The sequence below is a fragment of the Habropoda laboriosa genome, unplaced genomic scaffold, assembly GCF_001263275.1.
Source record: "Habropoda laboriosa isolate 0110345459 unplaced genomic scaffold, ASM126327v1 scaffold99, whole genome shotgun sequence".
In the NCBI taxonomy this organism is placed as follows: Eukaryota; Metazoa; Arthropoda; class Insecta; order Hymenoptera; family Apidae; genus Habropoda; species Habropoda laboriosa.
The window spans coordinates 322,270-347,672 of record NW_017100239.1 but is presented as its reverse complement, the minus strand read 5'-3'; the positions used below and the strand labels follow the sequence as shown (position 1 = coordinate 347,672).

Sequence of the window (25,403 nt, the reverse complement as noted above, 5' to 3'; positions counted from 1 at the left end):
TAGATAGATAGATAGATAGATAGATAGATAGATAGATAGATAGATAGATAGATAGATAGATAGATAGATAGATAGATAGATAGATAGATAGATAGATAGATAGATAGATAGATAGATAGATAGATAGATAGATAGATAGATAGATAGATAGATAGATAGATAGATAGATAGATAGATAGATAGATAGATAGATAGATAGATAGATAGATAGATAGATAGATAGATAGATAGATAGATAGATAGATAGATAGATAGATAGATAGATAGATAGATAGATAGATAGATAGATAGATAGATAGATAGATAGATAGATAGATAGATAGATAGATAGATAGATAGATAGATAGATAGATAGATAGATAGATAGATAGATAGATAGATAGATAGATAGATAGATAGATAGATAGATAGATAGATAGATAGATAGATAGATAGATAGATAGATAGATAGATAGATAGATAGATAGATAGATAGATAGATAGATAGATAGATAGATAGATAGATAGATAGATAGATAGATAGATAGATAGATAGATAGATAGATAGATAGATAGATAGATAGATAGATAGATAGATAGATAGATAGATAGATAGATAGATAGATAGATAGATAGATAGATAGATAGATAGATAGATAGATAGATAGATAGATAGATAGATAGATAGATAGATAGATAGATAGATAGATAGATAGATAGATAGATAGATAGATAGATAGATAGATAGATAGATAGATAGATAGATAGATAGATAGATAGATAGATAGATAGATAGATAGATAGATAGATAGATAGATAGATAGATAGATAGATAGATAGATAGATAGATAGATAGATAGATAGATAGATAGATAGATAGATAGATAGATAGATAGATAGATAGATAGATAGATAGATAGATAGATAGATAGATAGATAGATAGATAGATAGATAGATAGATAGATAGATAGATAGATAGATAGATAGATAGATAGATAGATAGATAGATAGATAGATAGATAGATAGATAGATAGATAGATAGATAGATAGATAGATAGATAGATAGATAGATAGATAGATAGATAGATAGATAGATAGATAGATAGATAGATAGATAGATAGATAGATAGATAGATAGATAGATAGATAGATAGATAGATAGATAGATAGATAGATAGATAGATAGATAGATAGATAGATAGATAGATAGATAGATAGATAGATAGATAGATAGATAGATAGATAGATAGATAGATAGATAGATAGATAGATAGATAGATAGATAGATAGATAGATAGATAGATAGATAGATAGATAGATAGATAGATAGATAGATAGATAGATAGATAGATAGATAGATAGATAGATAGATAGATAGATAGATAGATAGATAGATAGATAGATAGATAGATAGATAGATAGATAGATAGATAGATAGATAGATAGATAGATAGATAGATAGATAGATAGATAGATAGATAGATAGATAGATAGATAGATAGATAGATAGATAGATAGATAGATAGATAGATAGATAGATAGATAGATAGATAGATAGATAGATAGATAGATAGATAGATAGATAGATAGATAGATAGATAGATAGATAGATAGATAGATAGATAGATAGATAGATAGATTATAATGATCTTTGTGTCTAGATTCCAACAGTTTAACAACGTCGTCTATATGATTCCTATATACGCCTTCTAATTTTTCAGCTGGAAAACCCATTGCTATTAAATTATCTCTTATATCTGTGTGTAATTCATATATCTATCGTTAAAGAAGATAACAACGGTCCAATGTAATAAACGTCGTCGTAACGTCTACCGAAACGTTCTACCGGCATCGGTGACAATTGTAAAAGGATACATGTGAGATCAAGGTCAAAACCATCTTCCGTGAAACGTTTACGACTTTTGCTCACGATCCCTTTTATACGGTTGGTCATCTTCATATTGATCGTGTTGGCCATACTCGGCTGACTGAGTTTCAAATCTCCTCCTTCGACTCCGATAATTTCAATCTCCACTTCTTCGCCGCACCTACCTTCCCTTTTCTGCTTCTTAAACAACTTTTTTGCCTGCTCGGAAAATTACCTAGCTATACGTTATGCCAATCTTTCTGTACCTTTACCCAATTTCAAGTAATAAGATATACCTGTGGCTTACAAGCCAAGGCTCCGCAAGAGCCCAATTCTGGTCCTCTTTGTTCCTCCAGACAAACATGGAGGGGTGTTACTGATGCCGAAATATGCTCTGATATTTTATTATTCAGCCTGCTGCCTGTAGGTCTCCTGCAGGAAAAGCATATACCCATTAATTCCCAGAACATGTGTCCTTCCTATCATCCATCTCGTCCAGTTTCTATCTTCCTTTGCAATTGCTTGCCACGTAGTTATTATTCCATAATAACGTCGTCATGACCACCACCACCACCACCACCACCAGTTTCGTGTAACGACAACCTTTGTAATTTACACAAAAATGAAACTCTGTAAATTCTGAGCACACCACGTAACACAATACACTAATGAACACTGTACCAGTGATCGATACAACAGCAGTTCAATGACCAACAGTCGTATGCCTCCTAGGAAACTTCACAAGTATGTGGCAACGAAAACACATTTACCACATTATTCAAAACTAGTTTTGCACGCGAAAAACGTTGGTAACAAAATGACAAGATTACCCATCACCACTGCTAAAGAAAAATAACGAAAATCTCGTGACTGATCACCAATTGCGATAGATACAAATGTACATCTATATATTAACTCGTGTGTTTAGAACGAATATTAAGAAGAAATACGTTATACAAGCACTGGCAAGTGGTAGGAAAATCACGTCCAAGGAGAACGAAAAAAAAAATGAAAATAAACCTATATTTCGATTTGAACATAAACGGTAAACGTAGAACCGTTAAAAACATACTCGCATAAATACTGTGAACTTAATCTTTATATCGTTCCACGACAAAATCAAAAGTACAGTTGATAAAAAGCATTTTCAATCTTTTACAAAGTAACGATCACAGTCTCATGTTTTACGATAAATTAAAAACGCATAAGAAAGCGGCAAGGAAGAATCGCACTTGATACATAAAGGGGCGCGGATGGGGGGGAAGGGGGAAGAATTAAATAAAAGAAAAAAGTAACGACGAACATTCGCGATTTACGATCACTTAGTTACAAGTTCGTTATCGAAAGAGAACGTTACACGCAAGGAAACGCCGTGTAGAAGCGTCGACGAAAAAGTTAGGTTAAGCACCGTTCGCAGTACATCACAGAGGCCACTTAACACCGCGGTACATTTTCATGCCAGTTTCACCGAAACATTGTTCGTACTCTCCTTAATTTAATTCAGAGTTCACATGTCGTCTGCGAAAGACTTGCTTTGATCGATTTCAAACAGATCCTTCCAGATACCATACTGCATTTGAAAAGTAAAAAAGCAATCTTTTCACGCGTATAACGTAAAATTCACTCGAGTCCTTCCCGAGCATGTTCAACTGTGATCTAGCGGCACTCCCAGTTACGGTGAATTTCTAAGAAATAATGTTAACACCGAGAGAACTTTCTCAACAGATCTATTCAATTCGTTCCTCTAATTTCTTTACGATCGACAGCTTTTCTTTAATCACTCGTTAGAAATGTATAAACTCGTTTAGAACGTTTCATTCACAGAAGGGGATCACGTTTTGTTGGTGTCATCGTGTCAAAGTAGTAACTCGATTCAATCCGCATTCTATATCACCAAGGTACAGTGGTTTTCGGATATATAGGACTTATACAAATGCGTTCAACGCACATATTCATCGATACGCTTGTGAGGAGGAGAACAACAACAATCTCTATGTTGCATCCTCACTTTGCGAACATGAATATTACACGCACACGCGACACGGCCACTCACCCACTAACGCATAAGATCATGCACCGCCGTTGTTGCAGAACGGTCGTCCGCTCTGCGAACGAACCATCACGATGCTACACAGGATTTTACGGACGATTGTACCGGGATCCGATCGTCGGCACCACCGTTCTTCTTTTCCCGCCTGTTTTCATTTCTTCGTCAATACGTTAACCAAGTACCGCCGATTAAGATACCAAAGGGAATGGGAGTTAAGCTTGATCAGCCAATGGAACTATTCTTTATAACATCCATTTCAAACACAGTTTACATCTGATATGAAATCGAAAGTCTCCCGCAATCACCTTTGTCACTAGGAGCGCCATTTACAATGACGCGTTTGTATCGCGCCTGATTGTGCTTCTCGTTCTCACTGTTGGTAACTGCATTTACCTTTACCCTCGGCAAAATATTCCCTCTTTTCTTCACGTGTTAACGATTTCACGGCTCTATCTCACCGATCGAAAGAAGGAGGAGGGAAAGGATAAAGGCTCGCAGAGGCTTCCTTCTCCTCGCAACTTTTATTCCAGCAAACTTTCGCTGCTGTTCGTTCGTTCTTCACTGGGACGTTCTGTTAGTATCCTTTTTTTCTGCGCATGCGTCCTCTCTTTTTTTTTTTTCTCTTTCTCATATTTTTTCGCTTTTCTTTTTTATTACATATTTACTCCGAATTTCGCAAAGATCCCCTTTGAACGAGTTTCTTTTATGCTTGAATTGATGCAACTTCCTTAAACTCAAAATCGAACTTTATTAATGTTTCTTTACCAACCAACAATTGCATTTTTTTCTCTCCGAAAAACTAACCAGTATCGTTTTAAATATTCATTCTTTACATTCAACGTTATTAAACTAATAATCTGCTCGCCCTTTGTGCATTTGAATGTATAAACTATAATATGCGCAGGGTAATAACTCGTAATAGATATGTGTGTGTTTTCTTTTCAATCTCATACCGTAAATCCTGAGTAAAGGTAACGATCGTAATCGAACAACCTATTTCACAAGCGAATCTGTAGTTCTTTTTTTTTTTTTTTTTTTTTGTATTCTAAACATTTACACATTACTAGCTTTATTATATCGTCCATTTTCACGCAAGTTAACTTTCGAGGAATTAATGTTAATTTTCTATATGGCACAATACAATTGATCTCTTAACCCCGTCGAGTTTAAATTAATTGTATATACTAGAAATAAAAATCGTTTCATTTTATTGTGTAAGTGTTAATTTCTTCGTACTAATTGCGAAGAATAACAACATTTGGAACATCTGCTTGTTTCTGACCGACTATCACGAACTGTTATCTGTACAATGATAGATACAAAAGTTTATACTTGCAAATTTAAAAATAGTACGGATTAATTTACATAATAATAACTAAGATGTATTTGATTATTTCGTACGATATTACTCCGAATCACATATACAAACATAAACACACTCACGCACAGACATATCATGCACACAGAAGTGACTCTCGAAAAAATTGCGCATGTGTTGAAGAACTTCCGGTAGAGTAAATTTGAATCCGTTAAATAGTAAAAACCTCGACGCGATAAATTGCAACGACAACATTTAAGTACTGGAAGATTTGCTTTGTTTTTAATCGTAATCAAATTTTTCCTTGTTTCATGGATACAAGTTTCATATTGTACACACATACATCCGTATATGTATGTCCTTTTTTCTGGTGCGCCGTGTACATATTTAAAGAACGTACACTTTCAATAATAAATTTTTCTATCATATAAACACAAAACATTTGAAATACATGGAAATAAGAAATACTATTATAAAATTATATTTTTCTAAATTTTTTCTTTTTTCTTTTGGAAAATAAAATTTCAAATTAAATTGACATAGATATTATTTTTTGCTTAATCTAAATCAGATTTGACCGCACTAAAAGTACCCGTATGTATTTTAGATGTTTTTATTTTTCTGCACGATGTAAGAAGATCTTCCATTGTTATAGGACGCACAGCGTCGTGATATTCCTCACCGCATGCATCGGTACTTCCAACCGAATCTCTGAAACAAAATATCGATTGTAAGTTTGTGTAAGAAATTTGATGATTAAAAGACCGATGATTAAAAACAAGTATTAACTGTGCGTGGGACCGTAAATAATCTCGAACACGATAAATAGATGCATTTCTACAAAGTTCTTGTAAATCCGATCCAGAAAAACCTTCGGTCATTTTTGCCAGTTTTCCTACATCCACATTTTCAGCTATTGGCTCACGATCTAATATCAGTTTCAACACTTGCATTCGTTGTTGTTCATTCTGAAATATACACATACATACATACATACATATGTATATATACACACATACATGTATAAATACCGGGCATTTCGTATCACGTAGAATGTTAACGGAAATATTTCTACACACGAACATGTGAAACGTGCATACGAGCGAGAGCAGTCGATTTTTACATAAATTTGATTTACCGGCAAACCAATGTGAAAAGTAGCCGGCATACGTCTAAGAATAGCTCTATCTAAATCCTGCGGTCTATTAGTAGCACCCATTATTATAACTGTGCAAGAAGGATCTGTGATTAGTCCATCCCAAAGGGACATAAACTGTGCTTTCATCATTGCTGTTGCTTCATGATCTTGGGAATTTCGTGCTCTTAAAAATGAATCTGTAAAAGGGGGGAAAGATGAAAACACCAAAGGTGTACAATGGATAAATTTGCTTTTCTGACACACACACACACACACACACGCACACACCTATTTCATCGATAAAAATGATACATGGTTGAAGTTTCACAGCCAATGAAAAGACAGCTGCAGTTAATTTCTGGCTTTCCCCGTACCATTTATCAGTTAGAATGCTTACATCTAAATTAATAAAACATGTTTTTGTCTCCTTTGCAGTTGCTTTGGCAATCATAGTTTTGCCACAACCTGGTGGTCCATGTAACAATACTCCCTAAAACGAATTTATAGGTTAGAATACGAAATTATTTAGTAATTAAACGGCATATACATGTACCTTTGGTGCTTGAGTCAACTGAGAGTCTTCGAATAATTCCTTTTTTTGTATGGGCAATATAACCGTTTCTTTGAGTTCTTGTATAACATGTTCAAGACCTGCAATATTTCCCCATGAAACCCGAATATCTTTAGGATCCACTATGTGATTAGCTATCATCATTTCATAATCCGTTAATTGATCCATGTCTACTGACCATAATAGGTTATCGGTTTTAGCCAATTTTCGTAACTGTTCTCGTGCCTACGAAAGATTTAAAAAGTGTTTCTTCGAAGAAAGTGTATCAAAAATGAAGTGATATTTTTGGTGCGTGAAGAGTGAAGGTTATGTAAGAGAGAAATTGTACAAATATCAAGTGATTAATGTGTGACCTTTTTTTTCGCTTTCTTTTTTGCATTGTTCGTGGGATCAAGTTGGTTCATAAGCCATTTCATACTGAAGAATCCAAAAGCCGCAATAAAAGTTACTCTAGCTACAAGCACGAATACTTCTGACCGCGTATATCCAACTCCATCCGCAATATTCATCGTTTATGCGAATTTATTTGAATTTCACTTGCAAGTTACTGTGTTCGTTACAGTAGTTGCTAAAACCTCTTTTCACGAATATCACATGCCACTTTAAACACTGCTCGTACTTGTAACTTGAAGGATTCGTTACAGAAAGAATAGTTGTATACAATGAAACGAGACGGAAGCGTATAGCATGCGCAAATCGTTTGCGTATGTATACACGAAGTATTAACAGTTTTAATATGAAATTCCCCACTACAGTCAGAACTACCAATATAATATCTAATTAAGCGTGACTCGAGTTTTGCATACAGGGTATTAGACCCACGTGCTCGAAGCAGCGCGTTCTTGGCACGTGTATGTGTGCATGCATAGGTACACATATACCAGTACACTATACAAATTATATTATAAGACGTTAAGATGCCGTTTCAAATGTTAGAAATTGCTTTCTTATATAAATTAGATAAATCATTTCTTTATTTACTGTTACCAACACTGCTGCTATTGCCTTCATGCACGTGTTCGTTATTCTTTTAACGTAACGTATTTACGTACATACATATATGCACGCATGCTTACATATCCACAGTATAAATACAGAATATACATAAGTAGTGAAATGGTGGTATCTTACCTCATCGTCAATTAGGGTGTTTCGTAATCGGTAATTTCTGTTAATAATACAATTCATCGGATCTAGAGATTATACATAGTTGGAATATTAAATGTAAAATACAATTTCGACTTAATTGAAAAGAGATAAAAATGATAGGTGACAGTGTAGATTTTTGGCTTTTTATTGATAAAACTTACAATAATGTGATATAAAATGGACGGATATTTAAGAACGTGTTTGATTTATACATACTAACTATACATATTTATCTCGAAGAAAATATAGCAATCGAAATACCAAGCAATAATAGGATCGTAATCGAAAACGATGGTAGAGTTGAGGCTGCGTTACAAGAATCTTCCGAACAGGAACATTCTTCCCAATACACCCCATTTTCGTATACCCCCCAGTTACAAACGCCCGTGACTCCGGTACTGGCCACGGAAGAACATCGACGGATCACTTGCCGCCATCTACCGTCCCCTTGAAAAATCATTCGAAATAACAAACTGAACGAAACTAGATCAGCAGTTTAGGTTAACGATCGAAAGTACGCGAATTTAACGTAGTCGGAAAAAAAGATAAACAAACGCGTGTAGAGATGCGACGTTAAAAAAGAATATGTATCTTACAAATAAAACCACGGGGGCTCTGATGCGTTATTTTGACGCAGAACGTGCCAGGCATGTGAGACTCCTCGCTGTTGCAATCGATAGCAATATTTTTCTCTTTGTCAAACTTTTGATAAGCCCCACATAAATCTTCGCCCTTCGGGTCAGTGTCACTACTACATTGATAGCAACGAACCGCCTCAGTACCTAAAATGAACGAACAAAAGCTGAAGACTGACGGAAGGTAACGTTGCTTTATAACCTAAAACTGGGCGTAACCGAAGTGCTTAATTTTCCTCGCTGCAATTGTCAAAACGCGATTTTAATCGTAATCTGTGAATATTTGTCGCAAGCACCGTGGTTGCGAACATAATACTTTTCTGGAAAATACTACAAATGTGTGTACATGGTTCGCTTTAAACACTGTACGTTGTCACAAGTTTTCACTGAATTGTATTCGATAATACGAAGAATTTCTACCGAAACAAATTTCCGCTTACCACCTATCACGGCAAATAAAAATAGGAAAGAAGCAACACTCGCGATCGTGTTCTGCACTGCCATCTCGAGAAACGTCGAAACAAGATTGTTATTACTTTACTATGCTTCCACTATACGCACATAGTTAACGTGATTCATGGGGCGTTGGTTGGTATGAGTTCGTGAGCTACGAATTCCCCTACACGGCTCTACTTGAGCGGGTTCGTTTACCAGGATCGTGCACATCGACAAAAGAGCCCTTGCCTCTTAAATATTTCAATGGTTTTCACGTAGTTGATTGGAATTGTAGAAGAAGCGTCGAGTACACATATAAGTGAGAATTCGTATTTTCGTTATTAGATTTTTACTTATTCTTCGTTAACGCGTTGCAACTGTTTCATGATTCGAATAGGAGAAAACGGACGTGCAAAGGTTGAGTGGGTTTCGTCTGGTCAAAATAAAATTGCTGGTTTAACGAGTTCAACGAGAGGATGGAAAATGTTTCATTTGTAAATTACGAACGGATTGGGAATGGCGGGAACCGTTTACGTATAACGGTCGTCGGTGACTGAAAGTTTCACCATATTTCAGACTTTTTAAAAGCCGCAGGAAGAGGAAGAGGAAAGAGGGAAGTTAAGGTAAAAAAGTGTGGGCAGGCGGTCGGCGATTCCTGTTTGGTGTGTTGGGGAAGGGGAGTGAAATGGTTCGTTTAGAATATTTAGGGAAAGGCGAACCCTGGCGTAAAATAATTGACACAAAGAGAAGAAGGATTTCTATCGGTAATTGACGAGTAATGGGACGCGGTAGAGAGATTGCTCAATGTCGGTGTCCAGCAGCGGCAATGCTGACAGGAGGAAATCACTTTTACTCCGTGCACGTCGTGACAGATGAATACGAATGCTCGTCGAACGACATTGGGGAAAAATAGGAATTGTCGCCGATCGGTCATCCCGATGATCGACGTTCGTCATTTCCCCGAAATTCTAAAACTACCATTTCGCGGCCCCGCCTTCCCTTTTCTTCCTTTTCTGATTCGGAGGGAAGTTGGGCCAGGATCGTGTCTAAAATATTCCAAGGGAAAGATAGATTAGGCGCAGTCGATGTCGAGACACGAGAATGCTTTTCCGGCGACACGTGAATAAAAGTTGGGAGGTAAAGTGGTCGGAAATAAAACTATGTAGTCTGGATCGAGAGTAAAGTCGGATCTCCTTTGTCGTACTCTCTAGCTAGTTGTTTTGCGATCACGAGTCGCGAATCTGGGAGAAAACGGCGAAGCAACGTGGATTTAAGATGCGACGACGACACAGAGTCTAAGTGTGAGGAAATAAGGAAGAAACGAGGAGATAAAGACAAAGACGAAGCTCGTCACCGGCGGTAGCCAGGGAGGGAGGGAAGAAGTCTCAAGAGGAAGAGAGCATCTCCGTTATTCCTAAGGCACCCGGTTTTTCTTTCGTTTCGGTAGGAAACAGACCGGGCACGTATCTCGTTAGCGAATCATTAGCAACTCTTCTCGTGCCTGCAACTACTGTCGCAACGAATGCTCGCGGCCCGTTCTACTCTTCCCCCTTTCGTCCTTTTCTCTTCTTTTCTCCTCTTCTCCCGTCTCGAGCTATTTTCCCGTTTCGGCCTTGCGGTCACCGTGTCATCCCCGCGATATCGAATGTCAGCGTCGGTGTCGGGGAGTGTTTCGAAGAATTTTCGAATTTGCTCAACTACGTCTGACAATGTGAGACGACCGAGACGAGCGGCTCTTCATCGAGGAATGAAATTACTTGGGCTCTCTCGTTCGTTTCTCTTCCTTTGAAAGCTCGACTCGTGTTTACGAGTCTTGGCTTACGTTCCGGCCTCGTTCAAACCCGCCCTCTGCTCCTCCCCTGGGCTTTAGCCGCCTTTGGCAAAACGTGGCTCGACTTCGCGGCAAACGATAACTCAGCGCTGACATTGCCACCGACACCTGCAACTCTTATCGCGTACGGGACTGCCTCGGGTCTTGTCTATTCGCGAACTAGAGAAAACGACACGTAAATACGTCTCGTGTCCATTAGGGGAACGAGAGAGAGAGCAAAGTGGAGAAGGAGAATTGGAATTTATAGAAGCGACGATCGGCTTTTGGCAAATAGAATAAATTTACAAAGTCTCGGCATTAGAGTGGGACTATTCGATTTTACTGAAGAGAAGCCGCATAATACGATCCCGAGTGAAGTGGGTAGAGCGGAAAGTTCGAATGAAATTTGAATAAAAATACCGTCTTCCCTCGGATGGGTTCCCCGAGAGGCAAAATAAAACACGGTCTTAGCCCCCGAAGGGGTCAGTCGGCTCCGCTCCTACAGGACGACGCATCGTATAATAGTTAGATTTTCCAATAGGCGGTACTCCTCTTGGCCACGCTTCACCCGTCCCCCCTTTTTTCTTTTCCTTCGATTATTTCGCCCGTACGGTATCGACCGTAACACTATAAATTAACGCCGCGGTTCCGAGCAAAAAGGAAGATTCCCGAAGATTTAGGAAACTGCGAACGGTCTCGCTTGTTTCTCTATCTAACGAGGGTGACGAGTCTCCGATAATTTTTCAGCCACTTCTCTAATAGAGGCGCGACAGAGGAGGAGAAGGAGGAGAGGTTGATCAGGAAACGAAGAAGGGAGGAGGTCGTGAACCGCGAGACGACGCGGCGCGACGCGTGAAACGGGAGGAGAAAATTGGTTTTGCATTACAAAGCCGGTGGTTGGTGATAATAGGGCGCTTCAGAGGCGCGAGTACGAGCACTTACCCTCTATGAATTGTCCAATTATAATATATTATGATTCGACGCGAAATCCGTGATGAGGCTTCCGAGCGAGAGACACCGGGCGTAACAAGCGTGTTCCTTCCTAACCTCGAAGAGAATCTAATCGTAACGAGAGCGCGATCGTGCAGCTCCTTTCGATCGCAAGATCGCAATCGTCCCCGGGGAAAACAGCCTCCCTCCCTTCCGTCGAATAATCTATTCTATCCATTCGTCCCAACGCGATTGGAACGTTGATCGGGAATCTTTCCCTTTTTCTCCGAGAGAGAGAGGTGGGGTGGGGTGGGGTGGGGAGAAGGAAAGAAGTCGGGAAAGAAGGCGGAAAGGGAAGCAACAATTGGGACTTTTCAATATCGAGGCAACCGGGGTTCGTTCAACCGTGACAGACACTGTCAGAGACATAATAGACTCTGGCTAAGCGAAGAACAGCGTTACAGAACAAGTCCGGAGGTTACTCCGTAGTATTTCCGATTCTATTCTTTTTACGGGGGAGTGGATTTCACGGGGGTCGCTAACGAGAAACCTAATGGAAATGCGGTATATTTGGAATAGTTGAAGTTTGCGTTAGATTCGGAAAGAAACTAGTTTCTAACCTCCGCCCCTTACCTACCACCGTTCTTCTTACCAAAATATCGGCTCTTGATGTTCGCGTTTCCGAAATATCCGGCGCTTCGTTGATTCCCTCCGGATAAACGATAACCACCGGTAAATTCCACAGGGAATTCCACGGGGAATTCCACAGGGAATTCCGCAGGGAGGCCGCAGGGAAATGGTAATAAAAGTAGCGGGTGAGCCTTGGAGAGGAAGCTTTTTGGAAACAGAGGGTCCAGACTTCAGAATGTCCACAGATACGCATAGATGGACGCACGGACGCATAATTGTGGCGAACCTCCGGAAATTCGAAGCGTACTCGAGGTGACGCGATATTCCAATCGAAAAGAGGAACGGTGATTGAGAAAGTTGGCCCATAAACACGTTCGTCGTGGTAATTGACGAATGGTTAATCTTGCTACGCGCGTTACATCCGGAATGGTAAAATGCGGATGCGGATGTGGATACGGAGAATAATGCCTCGGAGGACCGCAAAATCGGTTCGGACACGCTCCGCTCTCCCACGCTCTCCAATCGCATCAAGCTACACGCGGAATGAGTGCTCCTAGCAAAGCTTGGCCACGTTGGGAACGACGCGTATCAGGCAGCTCGCCAAACGATCGCGTTTCTCCACTTGCTACCCTTATTTATTTAAGTATTTATTCCTTTACCCTTTGTCCACGTGACAACTAGGAAAGGGCAAGGATAGGTTCGTTGGACACGAGTCGGTCTCGAAAAGGAGGGATCGATACGAAGAAGACGGATCTTGGTTAATCTGCAACCGTTTGGAATATCGAGGATAGACGTGAGAAGGGGGGTAAAGCAAACCGATCGTCGCGGGAATAAGGTAGAAGTAGCCTCTGGACGATCGACGAACGAACGGGCATAACGAGACAAGATAGGAGTAGAAAAGGACCGTTCGTCCCTTACGTGCTCGCGCGTAACATCGGTGTATACACCTATGTATGTACCTATCCGTCCCTCGAGGGACGTCGGTAGGTTAGGGTGGACGCGAATCTGGAAACCGATAACGAACGCCGATGATGGCTGTCCGAGATGAATTGCTTTTCTCTCTGGTGTGCTGCACACACTCTAACCCGAATACCGAATGTCAATAAGGAAAACAGTGATTTTCGCGTTCGCGGAAATACGTTTTCCTTCGGCCGAGACGCACGCGTCGATCGATACGTTCTCTCCTTCCGTCCGTCCTTCCTTCCTTCCTTCCTTCCTTCCTTCCTTCCATTTTTCCGCGTGTCTTTAAGCGAAAGGAGGAAAAGGAGGAGGCGCGCGTCTCACCAGTCCGTTTCTATAATGTCCGATTCAATAATTGTTGAAGCAAATGGTTTATGAGTGTTGCATGACAAATCGACATCCTGGAGTGTTGGTAAGTTTTATGATACGTCCGAAAAATATGGTTTGGGGATGCCTGCGAACACCCCAGGTATGGGAGTGCACACTGTCACCACGCTCCGTAAGCAGTCCTAATTGTGCGCCACACAATTGTCTACGTCTTGTCCGAACATCTTTTTAAATATAATTATTTACCTAGCTTACTCCGCACGAGTTTATTTAATATAACCCCTCAACAATAATGAATCGCATAGACGGAAGAGAGCGTGGATTAACTGGCATAGCTCTCGACTTCGCTTAGTTACCGACAACTTTGATCTACCATTCCGAATGCACAGGAGGAAAGCGGCGGAGGGTCCCAGCCGCGCACGAGCTCGGACCAACCGATACTCCAAAGCCCAGTTTCCAGCCTTTTCAGATTCCATTACGTCCGCCAGCGGGGCGAGAATCAATATTTAAATTCGTAATGGAAACTGCCTAATAAAGCGGTCGAATTTTCGCCGTTTTCGTATTTCGACCTCGCTCTTTCCATCTCTTTCGAACCTATACCGTTTACGAAAGATATCGGCACTAAGCTGAGCGCCACTGGTCCAGTCGAGTTTGAGTCGGCGGTCGAGGTATACTGGAATTGTGCGTGGATCAATAAATCGCGCGTGGAATGGAACGGTTCGACGGAGACGCGAAGCAGGGAATAAAGGGAGCTTACGATGCACGTTCACCGGCCGGGAATTTCGTCGGAATAACGTGGACCGATCGACGCGACGGCCGGAACGAAAGTAGGAAGAACTTTCGTTATCGCGACGCACGATCCGCTCGACGTCGCACCACCCCCTCGAATCGTCTCGCGAATCTTCGAACCGATCCAAGTAGAGGAATCGTAAGTTTCCTCGTAAAGGTCAGCCGTGCCGAGAAGGTAGAAATTCCGTATCCTCGACGGAGAGGTGAACGAAGCGAGTTCACGCGAACCTACGACCAGCGTTAATACCTCGTTTTGGAACGCGCAGGCCACCACTCTCGGCTTTGTTCGATTCGACCCTAGACTCTAGCCAACTGTTTCCACGTAATCCCGAATGCTCTGTTCTCGCATCGTGAAACTTCCCTCGCTCCCGAGTTTGCCTCTCCTCTTTTTTACGGTCACGTTTCCCGTCGAAACTTTCAAAACAAACGTAACGTCCAGTCGCGTCTTTCCTTTCCTTTCCTTTCGTCGGAGTAGAAGCTCGCCCGGGGGAAGTTCCACGGGATAGTTGCCGAGGGAAGGCGGAACGAAAGAGAACGGCAGGAAGAAACACCGTTGCCGTCCTCTTGCGCGCAATTTGCATGGATAATGTCGATGGGAAGAAGATCCTTCCTATCCTCTGACCCAATAATACGCAACCGGCCTTCCGACCCCGAGCCAACGGCCGGAATTCAATTACGCGAATGGAGTCGAACGCGACCGCGAACTTGCCCCGGGGACAAGCGAAACCTAATAACCAAACAATGTCCTGTCCATTTGCTTTTCTTCGCTCGTTTCTTTCAACCGAGCTTCCTCCGCCTATTCTATAGGTACATATGTATATCACACATACTTACATACCTATGTACATATATACGTAGAAGACGGTGGAAAGCAGAGAGGAGAGAGAGGAGGCGTATTTTATTAATCGGTGGGGGCATCGTTCGAGTTACGTCCGGTCTATCGAGCAGCCAAATTGCTATCGTCGGAGCGTGGTGTAGGCGCGCGCGGCTGCCTAGAAATTGAAACAATGCTCGAAATCGCAGACACCATTATGCTGTCCGTTTATCCATTAACGTGGCTCGTTTTTCGCGCAACCGGCCGGCAGCCCAGTCGGCGGGCCGCTGTTTACGAAAAAGCCGACCGATGAAAGGCGCGCCAGATAAAGGGGCTACCCTCTCTCTCTCTGTAAAGGGACCGGGAAACAATGAGCGCGCTTCAATTATCGCGCGTGTAAAAAAATCCGCTTATATCCTCGGCGAAACCGAGTATCGACCCTACGCCCCCCTCCTGCCGCCATAACTTCGGCAAATAGCTTTCCCGCGGGGATTTTAGGGAAATCTGGAACACGGCCAATGCTGTTCCGTCGCGTTACATCGCTCTGCCTCCGTTTATATATTCTTGCTCCCGCTATTTTCGTGTTTATTCGTTTGCCGATGCAACGAGTTACGCGCCCTCCTCTCGCGCGCGATTTTCTCCGAGCTCGCGGTGATATCGAGGCAGAAAGGGTGGCAGGACAATGCCTTTCTGTATTACGTGAGAGGGACCTGACTCATACCGCGTCCATTCATGTTCCTAAGACAACGGAGGAAGGGTTTTAAACTTGAATCATTAATCGAGATCGTCGACGGAGGGCAGCCTCACGAGTCGGGGGTGCAGTTTTGTTTTCGAGTGCGCGCGTACACGCTTCGCTGCGTGGGCGTTCGTTTAATTATCGAATGTAAATAGGTTCGTTAGGGTGGCGATTTTAAGCGGCAGTCTCACCGAGCACGGCGAGAAATAATCTTCCCGTTCCCCCCCTCTTCGCTCGATGCTCGTGTCGAAATCGTTCGGTTCGTTTCCTTTCTTTTCCTTTCCTTTCCTTTCATACACCGATCCGTGTGATTCGTCGTCGACGTACCTTGCGGTCAACCGATTGGTTAACTGGCTGCGCACGGCAACAGGTAGACGTACAATGACGATTCGAGCAAGGAAACGGTATTATCGATGTACGCGGACGATAGCCGCGATATCGATAAGTTGGTTTTCGACGCGTCTCTCGTGCCTGGAGCAAACTCGAGTCTCTCGCGGCGTATCGCGTGATTACGCGGCTTTGTCTAAACTTCACCGGCAGTTATCCACATTGGCGTCGCTTGGCGTTCGTTCCCCGTCAACGTCAAGTTCACTCGCGTCAGAACGTTCTTCCTCGATTAGACCTCGAGACGTGAGGGCTCTGTTAAGCTTGGCCACGCGTTTACGCGAAATTCGTAGGCAGATCTGGTTGCCAGGGGTATATAATCTCCTTCGCCGCTCAGGCACCGTCTCGCTTGCCTTCGAATGCAGCGGCTTTACGAAAACGCGGTTCTCTCGCTCGGACACGTTCCTCGCAAACGACCCTACGCGACACTCGCTCTGCCTGTCCCCGACAGTGTCTAAAGATAGAAATACCATTCCTCCTCGAAATTCTTCTTCGTCTACGGCCAGTCGGTGTTTCCAAGCTGTCGGTTTTCGTCTGACAGTCGACGAAATGATAGGGAAATTTAGCTATTAGCATTTAAACGTTTCAATCGCGGCAGGAAAAAAAAATAGAAGAATCGTCCCTCGGGAAGGAGGAGATCGCGTAACACGCGACAATAACGCACGGACGAACAGCGGATACGCGGCTCGTGGAGTTCACAGGGTGATTTATGGTGGCGCGTGCGCGGTTCTGATCCGCACATGGACCGCGAATAGAAGCGCATCCCCTTGTTTCCCGTGGCATATCGTCTTGTAACGCGCGCGCCGCGCCGCGTCTCGTGTCTGGCGTCGTTAACGAGCGCGCGAGAAGAAGAAGACGAAGGTAGCGAGAGGAAAGGAAATCGAAGAGTCGTCGGTCGGTGTCGAGCGAGGAATTGGAGCGTCTAAAGTCTAAAGGAAGAGGAACGGAAGGAAGGCACGCGTGTCAGCTAGGCGAGAAGAGCGGCGAAGAGCGGAGAGAGGAGAACGGGTGGGCTATAGGGGGTCGGCTGGGGAAAGGGTGAGCGGACGGTAGGCGAGTTCTCTCAGTCTGTCCTGCGCCGTCGAATCGAAGGAAGCGCCGCTCGTCGTCGAGCGCGACGCCGAGCGCGACGAGCCGACGAGCCCGTGCCCCCTTAGTTCGCGTTCGCTCGCCGTCTCGAGCGCGACATTTTCTCGCTTTATTTCGATTGCGCGCCTCGTTCCTCTCTCGCTTCCTCTTCTCCTCCTCCCCGTCCCTCTCACTCTCTCTTCCCCTTAATCTCTTTCTCTCCGCTAGACCGATCACCACGACAACTTTCGCCTTTATCCCATTCCAATCTCGTCTTACCATTCTTCCACCTTTCCTCTCTTTCTTCCCCTTTTGTCTCTCTCTCCCTCTGCCTCTGCCACTCCGTTACTCTTTCCTCTTCTCCTTGCGTGCTCCATCTCGTACTCTTCTGCACGTTTCCCATGGCTCGTGCCACTTTAACGCAATCGCCGAGTTGACGCGATGGAGGCGAACCTTCCAGGCTGGATTTTCCCCGGGAAACAATGAACGAAACAACGATGGATTTTTCTCCACGAATTTCCTCCGGAGCCGTGCATCGACCGCCTTCCAATCGAGGTACGTCTGTCTCATACGTTCCTTCTTTCCTACGTAATTCTTTTTCCACCTTCGACGGATTGTTATCGGATTAAAGCGTATCACGGACGGTCCACGCTCCATGCTCCACGCACGATCCTTGTCCAGAACAAATTCCTCCGTCGTTCCTTCCTTTAATTGATTGTATATGTATTATGTTGGTTCTACGTTCTCGTCCAAGTCGCGTCTCTCGCAAATCCAACCCCTTTTCCGAAATCGCCCTTAACCGTTCATCCACGTTCCCAACGCAATTTTTCCAGCGCGTATTTACAACGGTCGTAATTACGCAGCGAGAGAAATGGGTCTCCGAACCGCGTTTCATCCAAGCCACACAGGGCTGTACCTTCGAGTTTTACTCGTACGGATGTTCCACCGATAAAAAAAGAGAAACGTCGTCGGCCTTCTATGTATTTAGGAGTTTGCCTTGCCAACGACCACAGAAAAGTATTATTAACGATAAAGACGTCGGTCACGTTTTCGTGCGTGAAAAGCCCACTGAAACGACACTTTTTCAATTTTCCATCGCCAGCTATATGCCTTCAGGCACCTATAGAACACGGAAAGAAAATCTACTCGCCTCTGATTAGAAAATGAGTTTACCTACTTGTCAACGACGTACAGTGAGAACAGGCGTAATTGATAGGAAGTGTAGCAATTATGAAACGGGAGTACGGAATTAGGGGGGGGGGGGGGGGGAGTGAGAAATCTATCGTTGTCAGATTAGGCAGAGGTGTGTAATTGTCGTGGGAGGAGGGATGGAAGAAGGTTGGTGTAATACGCGGGAAAAAGAGGGAGGCTCGAATTGCAGTTATCGCGATTGCGGCACTTTTGGGTACGCGTAGGTAAATGAAGTAAAGCAGGGAAATGTAAGGGGATGGATCGAGCTGTCCCATCTGCACGGAGGTTCGATTCGACGCGCTCGATTCTAGCGGGAATGAAACCGCATCGCTCGATACCGGTTTACTATATCCGGCGAAGCTAGCCGCGTGTACAGATCGGTCAGAAGCGCGAGTTTCCGTCCGATTTTCCGAGAGTTCGCCGAACCTGCGGTTTCCATTTAGCCGCATCCGCCCCTTGCTGTCTCTCGGACGCCCCGCCGCGGCCAGCCAATCGGTCGTCCTCTATCGAAAGCTCCATATAAAACGTTCCGATAGTTTTTTCCGCAGTCGGTAAACGTCCGGATCATCGTATAGATTTTCTTGCAGAATTTCCCGCGTCGAATAAAAAATCAGTCGACGCGCGAAACTTCCGCCTATGGAAGGCAATCGAACCATCGATTTCTCCTATAGTAAAGTCCAACTATTTTATTTCACGGAATACGCGTTATCGTTTCGTTATCAGTGCAAATCCGAGTCCCTTACCGATGCGTTATCTCTCGCAGACAGCTAGCCTTTACCGTCGGAATTCTTCAATTTAATCGTTTTTCGCCTGCCTTCTTTGTGAGAAATATCTCGATGGAAAGGTGTACGCGATAGTAACGCGCGCGCGTGTGTGTGAAGTGAAGCTGCTGGTCGCAAGGGAGCGAAGAGAGAAAAAGGAGGGAAATAAAAGAGGCGAGGCGGCGCCATCCTTGAACTAGGTCGCGTAGCGTATCCTGCAAATATCGCTGCTTCGCCGACGACAAATACCGTCGACTCCTCTCATGAATTGCAAATTCGCGCGTTGTTTTTTTCGCGTTCGTTGCCGGTATTGCCGCGTGGTCGAGCTGGAATTTCTTCCGCGGAATAACGTTCGCGACGGAAGAAAATGATTAACTTCGATCGCCGAATCGTTCCCTAGAAAATCCTACCCTTTTTCTTTTCGGGGGAACTCGCGCGTCACTTCCATCCGCCTCGAAGTTAACTTTATCCGGAATCGGGTAATTGCGCGATCGATTTCAACGGTTTCCTCGAGTTTCGCGAATGTCGCGAAATTCTACCAGGAGATAGTTTCGAGCGTAATCGAATCTCTCGGAGGATTCACCTCGGTTTCGCTTCCGTCCCTCTACGTACACGCTTCTCTCCCCGAACGGGTTTCTTTTTCGTTCCGTAGCCGTAGCCGTTCGAAAGAATCGATATTCGCGTAGCGTAACGTTACCTCTATTACCTCCATTTATCTCTTCTTCTTCTATAATATACACCCGGCACTTTTGCGAAGCAATATCGATATTTTTCAGTTGGTGCTTAACGGTGGCGCGTGAAGGAAGGCGGCAAAGTTCGATAATCCAGTGGAGGCTAACAAAATTTCAACATTACGACGACGACGACGACGACGGCGGTGGCGGCGACGGTGGCGGCGGCGAGGACGACCACGACGTTAGCCGCGACAGAGGTGGATCGTCCAAACGTCGATCAAATTTTTCCTAAACTATCTATATACTTATACGTGTATATATGATCGGAGAAGAAAAAGTGGCAAAGAACTGTGAAAATTTGGCCGGTCGGTGGGAGGGCGCGAAACGAGAAGGCCAACGGAGAGCAAAGGAAGAAAGAAAGGGGCGAAAGTGTGTTGGATCGGGTTGCGAAGAAGGGAAGAAATCGAGAAGAAAAGGAGGAGGTGAGAAGGATGAGAAGCAAAGTTGCGCGAAGGTAGAGAGGGATTGGCGAAGGGTGAAGGGACGAAAAGGTGGATCGAGGTGGATCCAGGTCGATCGGTGTGATGGTCTCGGGGTGGTGTCCGTGCGTGCCGATCGGCCGCCGGGAATCACCGGGCCAGCAGCAGCAGCAGCAGCAGCAGCAACAACAACAACAACAGCAACAACAATCGGCCTCCTCGTCGAGGAGCTTCGGGAACGACGGTGCACCGTTCACCGTCAGCGCGGCGACCGATCGTGCAGAAATGGTCCAGATGTTCTACTACGAGAATCGCGGCAAGTGCTGCAAGAAGCTCCTCCGTTACAACGGATATCCGAACAAGGTAAGCCCTTCGTTTATCGCGAATCGTAGCCACCTTCGAAGAACTTTGGTCGCGTCCCGTTACTCGCGAGAAGAGTTTTCGCTACTCGAGGAGAACCGGGGAAAAGAAAGAACCGTTCCAAGTTCACGGCGAGAGAGTAGCTCCGAAAGTATCCGAAAGCCCCCGGGGAAATAAATCGATTCGCTATCTGAATAGCCATTATGCGGACGTGGCTTGGAGGCAAGCACGAAGAGGCTGGGAGGTTGGTAGGTTGGGACGTTGGCTCGTCGGTAGCGGAGCCAGCCAAAGCGTACACTCGGAGGAAACCTCGGAAGACGAGAGCCGAAAGAAGGAGAAGGAGGGTGGATGTGCCTTATCCGCGCAGCTCTTGGAACTGGGCTAATGCTTCCGAGTTTCGGAACTCGTATCGGTCGGAATTTTCTTTCAATAACCGAGTTATTATTCATCCTGGCCATTTATTACCCTCCGCCGCTATTCGTTCCACCGTTCGTTTCGTTTCTCCCCCCTCCTCCACCTCCCCGTTTCTCGAGGCCCTTCAGATCGAATCTACCGTTTCGCGCTAACCAACCGCCGACATTCTTGCGATTCGTCGCGAATGCTATCTTCCTTTTCCAAAAGGGGGAGGTCGCGGCGGACCAAGCAGAAAAGGGTATCCGACGAATTTTTACGAGGGGATACTCCGATCGTCGATCGCCCGTAAAATATTGCACCGGATCCCGCGAAGAAAAGCTTACGCTCTCGATCTTATCGTTCGAGCTCACTGCTACCCCTATTCTTGTTCCCAACTTTCCTCCAACGACTCATCCCTTCCCTTCCCATCCCTTCCCTCCCCGTCTCGTGTCCGACGCGTATAGAGCGCAATTTGCCCGTTTAATTTGCCCCTCGTCGCCTGGCGTAAACGTCCTACGCTGAATTTCGTTTGCACGGTACAGGGTGGTACACGCACGGACGTGAATCGCGAGACGACCGGATAATCCATTCTCGTGTCTGCGATCCGTATTCCAGGCGGATGGTAATTCTTCGTAGGGAATCTTTTGAATATGGATGAGTATGATTTCATTAGCCGCATATTAAAGACTCTCAAACAGAGAATCCTTTTGTTCGGGTACGCGCGACTAAATAGTCGCGGCGATGGATCGCCATCGTGCAGAAGCGCTGCTACCTTTTCAACTTTCCTTCAAGACGAGGGAGAATATAATAAATGTGCTCACCGCGCCATTATCTCTCGGCTGGGTCTGTGGATTTCCATTTCACGTTATTTTCGCAGGAAAAAGAGGAGAAATGCACGCGTATATATGTATGTACTTACGTAGGAGTATGCGCGCGTGCAGCTGTGACGCCGCGGCGGTATCTGCGCGAGGAGAGTTGGTAGTCTCGATAAAAAGGAGCATTGTCTAGCTCGTTGAATGGTCTAGGCGGAGACCTCTCCGACTTTCAGTGTCGCAGACGTTCTTTATGTCGGCGCGATTAAAGATATCTCGAATGAAAGGGTTCCGTTTCCTTCGCGGCAGCTTTCTCTTTTCTCGCGAGACTCTGCCTAACCGAAACGCCAGAGGAAAAAGTCGCGAAATTTCCGAGGAGAGAAATCTCTGACCGTCTCGTGAAACCTACTACCCCCTCGTCCCCTTCTAACTTTCGAGCCTAATCTGAACAAAGGACCGAAAGAACGTAACGACGGCAAGACTGTGTGTGTGCGTGGAGATGTGGAGGAGAAGGAGAAGAGAGGGAATGGAGGTATCGGGATCGATCCAACTGCCTTAATCGAAGAGAGATTCTGGCTTGTTCTCGAGCCAAGGGGGACGTTGGTAAAGGTGTGCGATAACGGACGAGCTGCTCGAGGAAAGGCTCTCGGCCGGATGAAAAAGCAGTCTTGGCAAAAGAAACGTCTGGACCTTTTTCCGAAGGGTGTCGCGAGGGTTAAGCGATAGAAGTGGAGCTGAGGTTGGACGACACTCGTTATCGCGTATCGACGGCCGTAGTTCTTCGTTTCCATTTGCAATTACGCGGGAACGCGCGTTACGCGTTATCTACACCGCGACGTAAGCATTACATCGTACGCCGGCGAAACGGTCTGGCGCGTGATCGATCGTGACGGCGCGGCGCTTCGTAACGCGACAAAAGCGCGCGACCGGATGATATCCGGTGTGACGAAATAAAGCGCGCACGAGTAGCACGATTAGATGGAGCAGCGGAGACGCAGCGTAAAGTAGTGGCAGTGTAACAGAGAGGGAGAGAGAGAGTCGATCCATCCGGGAGCTAACGATACCGAGAGAGGGAGATCCACGATGGAAGCCGGACAAGGAGGCAGAAGCAGCGGCGGAGGAGGATTGGAAGCGGCGGCAGGAGCAGGAACGGCAACCGAATGAGAACGGCGCGCGTGGGGGCTGTGCCGGGGTAGGATGTGGAGCGAGGAAACGGGGAAGAGCCGATAGAGGGGGTGGTGAGTAGGAGCGAGAGAGCGAGTAGAACGTAGGGGGAGCAGGGAGAATCGCGGAAAAGAGGCAAGAGGGTGGATATTCCAGGCTGCACCCCGTGGCTGTCCCAGCGCATTGCCATGGCAACCGACCCTGAAACACCCTGCGGCCGTCGCACCATCGGAGCTTTGCTTTCCGATGATAGTAATAATGTATCCTCGCTTTCGTTGATGTAGGTCGCAGGACGTTGCCGCGCCACCACCGGAATCCTCCTCCTCCTCCTCCACCTTCTCCTCTTCTCTTTCGCTCGCTGTTTGGTATTACAAGCCTTTTTGCGATACTCTGACCCACCGCACTTTCTTACCTTTTTACGCCTTGTGTTTTTCCCTACGAAGGGCTAGCTTTCCATTCCCGATCACCGCCAGGTATGCCGGGTTTACGCGCACGAGGACACTTGAGCGCAGCGCGGATCAAGTCGGGATAAACGGAAAGAGCAGGGCGGAAAAACCGCGAGTTCGCTCGTCGATCGGTCACGAGTGAGGAAAGAAGGGAACGCGAACGAGAGAAGAAAGGAAAACGGAGCCGGAGCAAAACACGACGTGTTTGTCGATGCATCGCGGCGAGTCGCGGCGTCGGCGTTTTTAATCGGCGCCACTTGTTTCTAACGACTCTCCTTTGTTTAAGCCCCTACACTGCGCTTCAACCACACGATATTCCCTACCTCTGCTTCCGTCACCCGCCTACTCTGTCCCGCAACCCGTTTCCTGTCGCTCCTCAGCCATCACCCGTTGTCCGTTACGCGCCTCTTTTCGCGCCATCCTTCTTCGCTTAACCCTTCCCCGATCGAATCGTCGCTTGTGCTTTTTTTTTTATCGCTTCCGCATCCTTCCGCCGACGTTTCTTCGCGCGGTTCGTCAAATATTGTACAACATGACTTGGTCCGTCAAAGTCGAGTCGTTAAGCCGACACGAGTGGTAGCCTAACGCGTTATTTCAACGCTAACGAGTCCACGATGCACCGGTTAATTGCTTCCCGTACCGTATGAACTTTTTCAACGATTAACGAAGGAGACTCGCGACACTCCAACGATCGCGAATCGATCTAGCGTAGTAGGATGGAAACGAATTCTCCCCGGTAGAGTAATTCCGTGGCTCGCAAATGGATGACTGCAAGGGAAACTGGATGGAAAGGAGCGGTCCAATTTAAAGGGGAGGTAAATGTCAAAGGGATCGATCGGAATCGAGTCGGGGCTCCCTCCGTGGCTTCGAGGATTGACTCCCTCTTTAGGGAAGGTTCGTTCGTCGACGAAAACTAGCCGTCGGAATCTGTAGAGTCGAGTTTATTAAATCGAACATGGATAAATAGATAGATTCGAATTAGGAAGTTATTCCTGTTGGACGAGCCTGGCACTTTCAGGTTCATATTCTTGGACGAAATCCCTCGTAGGTCGGTCGCGATAGCCGGGTCGCGAGAGAAGGGATTGTTACACCCGTTTCGTTCAACGACCCCATTACGCGTGCAAGATTAAGTCCGTCGTATCTAATTAGGTCTGTAGCGTGGCAGGTGTAAAGTATTGCTGACCGTGGCGTCGCATGGATCGGTGGGTACCGCGATTTCTGGGATTTCGTAGAGAGCCGGATTTAATCTAGCTTGTACCTGTGTTGCACGTGCATCCACCTGTATACCTATATATTATTTAGCATCGCGTTACCGGGCTACCGTTTTCTCGAGCGACTAACCCAGAAAATACCCGGTGCTTTGTCCTCGGGAACTCGACCGCTCGAGCTGCCAACGGAACGGGGGAGGAAAATTAGTAAAGGAGAAATTTCTTGAGAAAATTCCACGCCACTTGGAATTCTAGTTAAAATTCCTCACGCGCCGTCTCGTCGGCGATTCGACCGGTAAGTCGGTGAACCAACCGGTAGTTGC

General features: G+C 45.2%; 3 protein-coding genes across 3 annotated transcripts in view; 1 reads left to right on the top strand and 2 right to left on the bottom strand.

Moving 5' to 3' along the window:
* Positions 1-1,625: 1,625 nt before the first annotated feature.
* Positions 1,626-4,192, bottom strand: LOC108571712 (the record flags this gene model as incomplete). Its single annotated transcript, XM_017933823.1, has 4 exons — positions 3,902-4,192; positions 2,145-2,280; positions 1,857-2,067; positions 1,626-1,738 (listed from the first exon to the last, which is right to left on the bottom strand). Coding segments are annotated over exons 1-4 (480 nt in total), but the record flags the coding sequence as incomplete, so codon positions are not given.
* A 1,581-nt stretch (positions 4,193-5,773) lies between these two features.
* Positions 5,774-9,284, bottom strand: LOC108571777 (ATPase family AAA domain-containing protein 1-B-like). The gene is given in 9 exon segments (XM_017933912.1): positions 5,774-5,927; positions 6,006-6,184; positions 6,355-6,551; positions 6,643-6,844; positions 6,908-7,150; positions 7,279-7,493; positions 8,336-8,521; positions 8,671-8,856; positions 9,150-9,284. Coding segments are annotated over 9 exon segments (1,626 nt in total). The 5' UTR covers positions 9,214-9,284.
* An 11,076-nt stretch (positions 9,285-20,360) lies between these two features.
* Positions 20,361-25,403, top strand: part of LOC108571757 — a 9,533-nt gene continuing 4,490 nt past the window's right edge. The window contains exon 1 of the mRNA XM_017933875.1: positions 20,361-21,060. Within this exon, the coding sequence (XP_017789364.1) occupies positions 20,803-21,060 (258 nt within the window). The 5' untranslated portion in view covers positions 20,361-20,802. The remainder of the gene's footprint in view (positions 21,061-25,403) is intronic.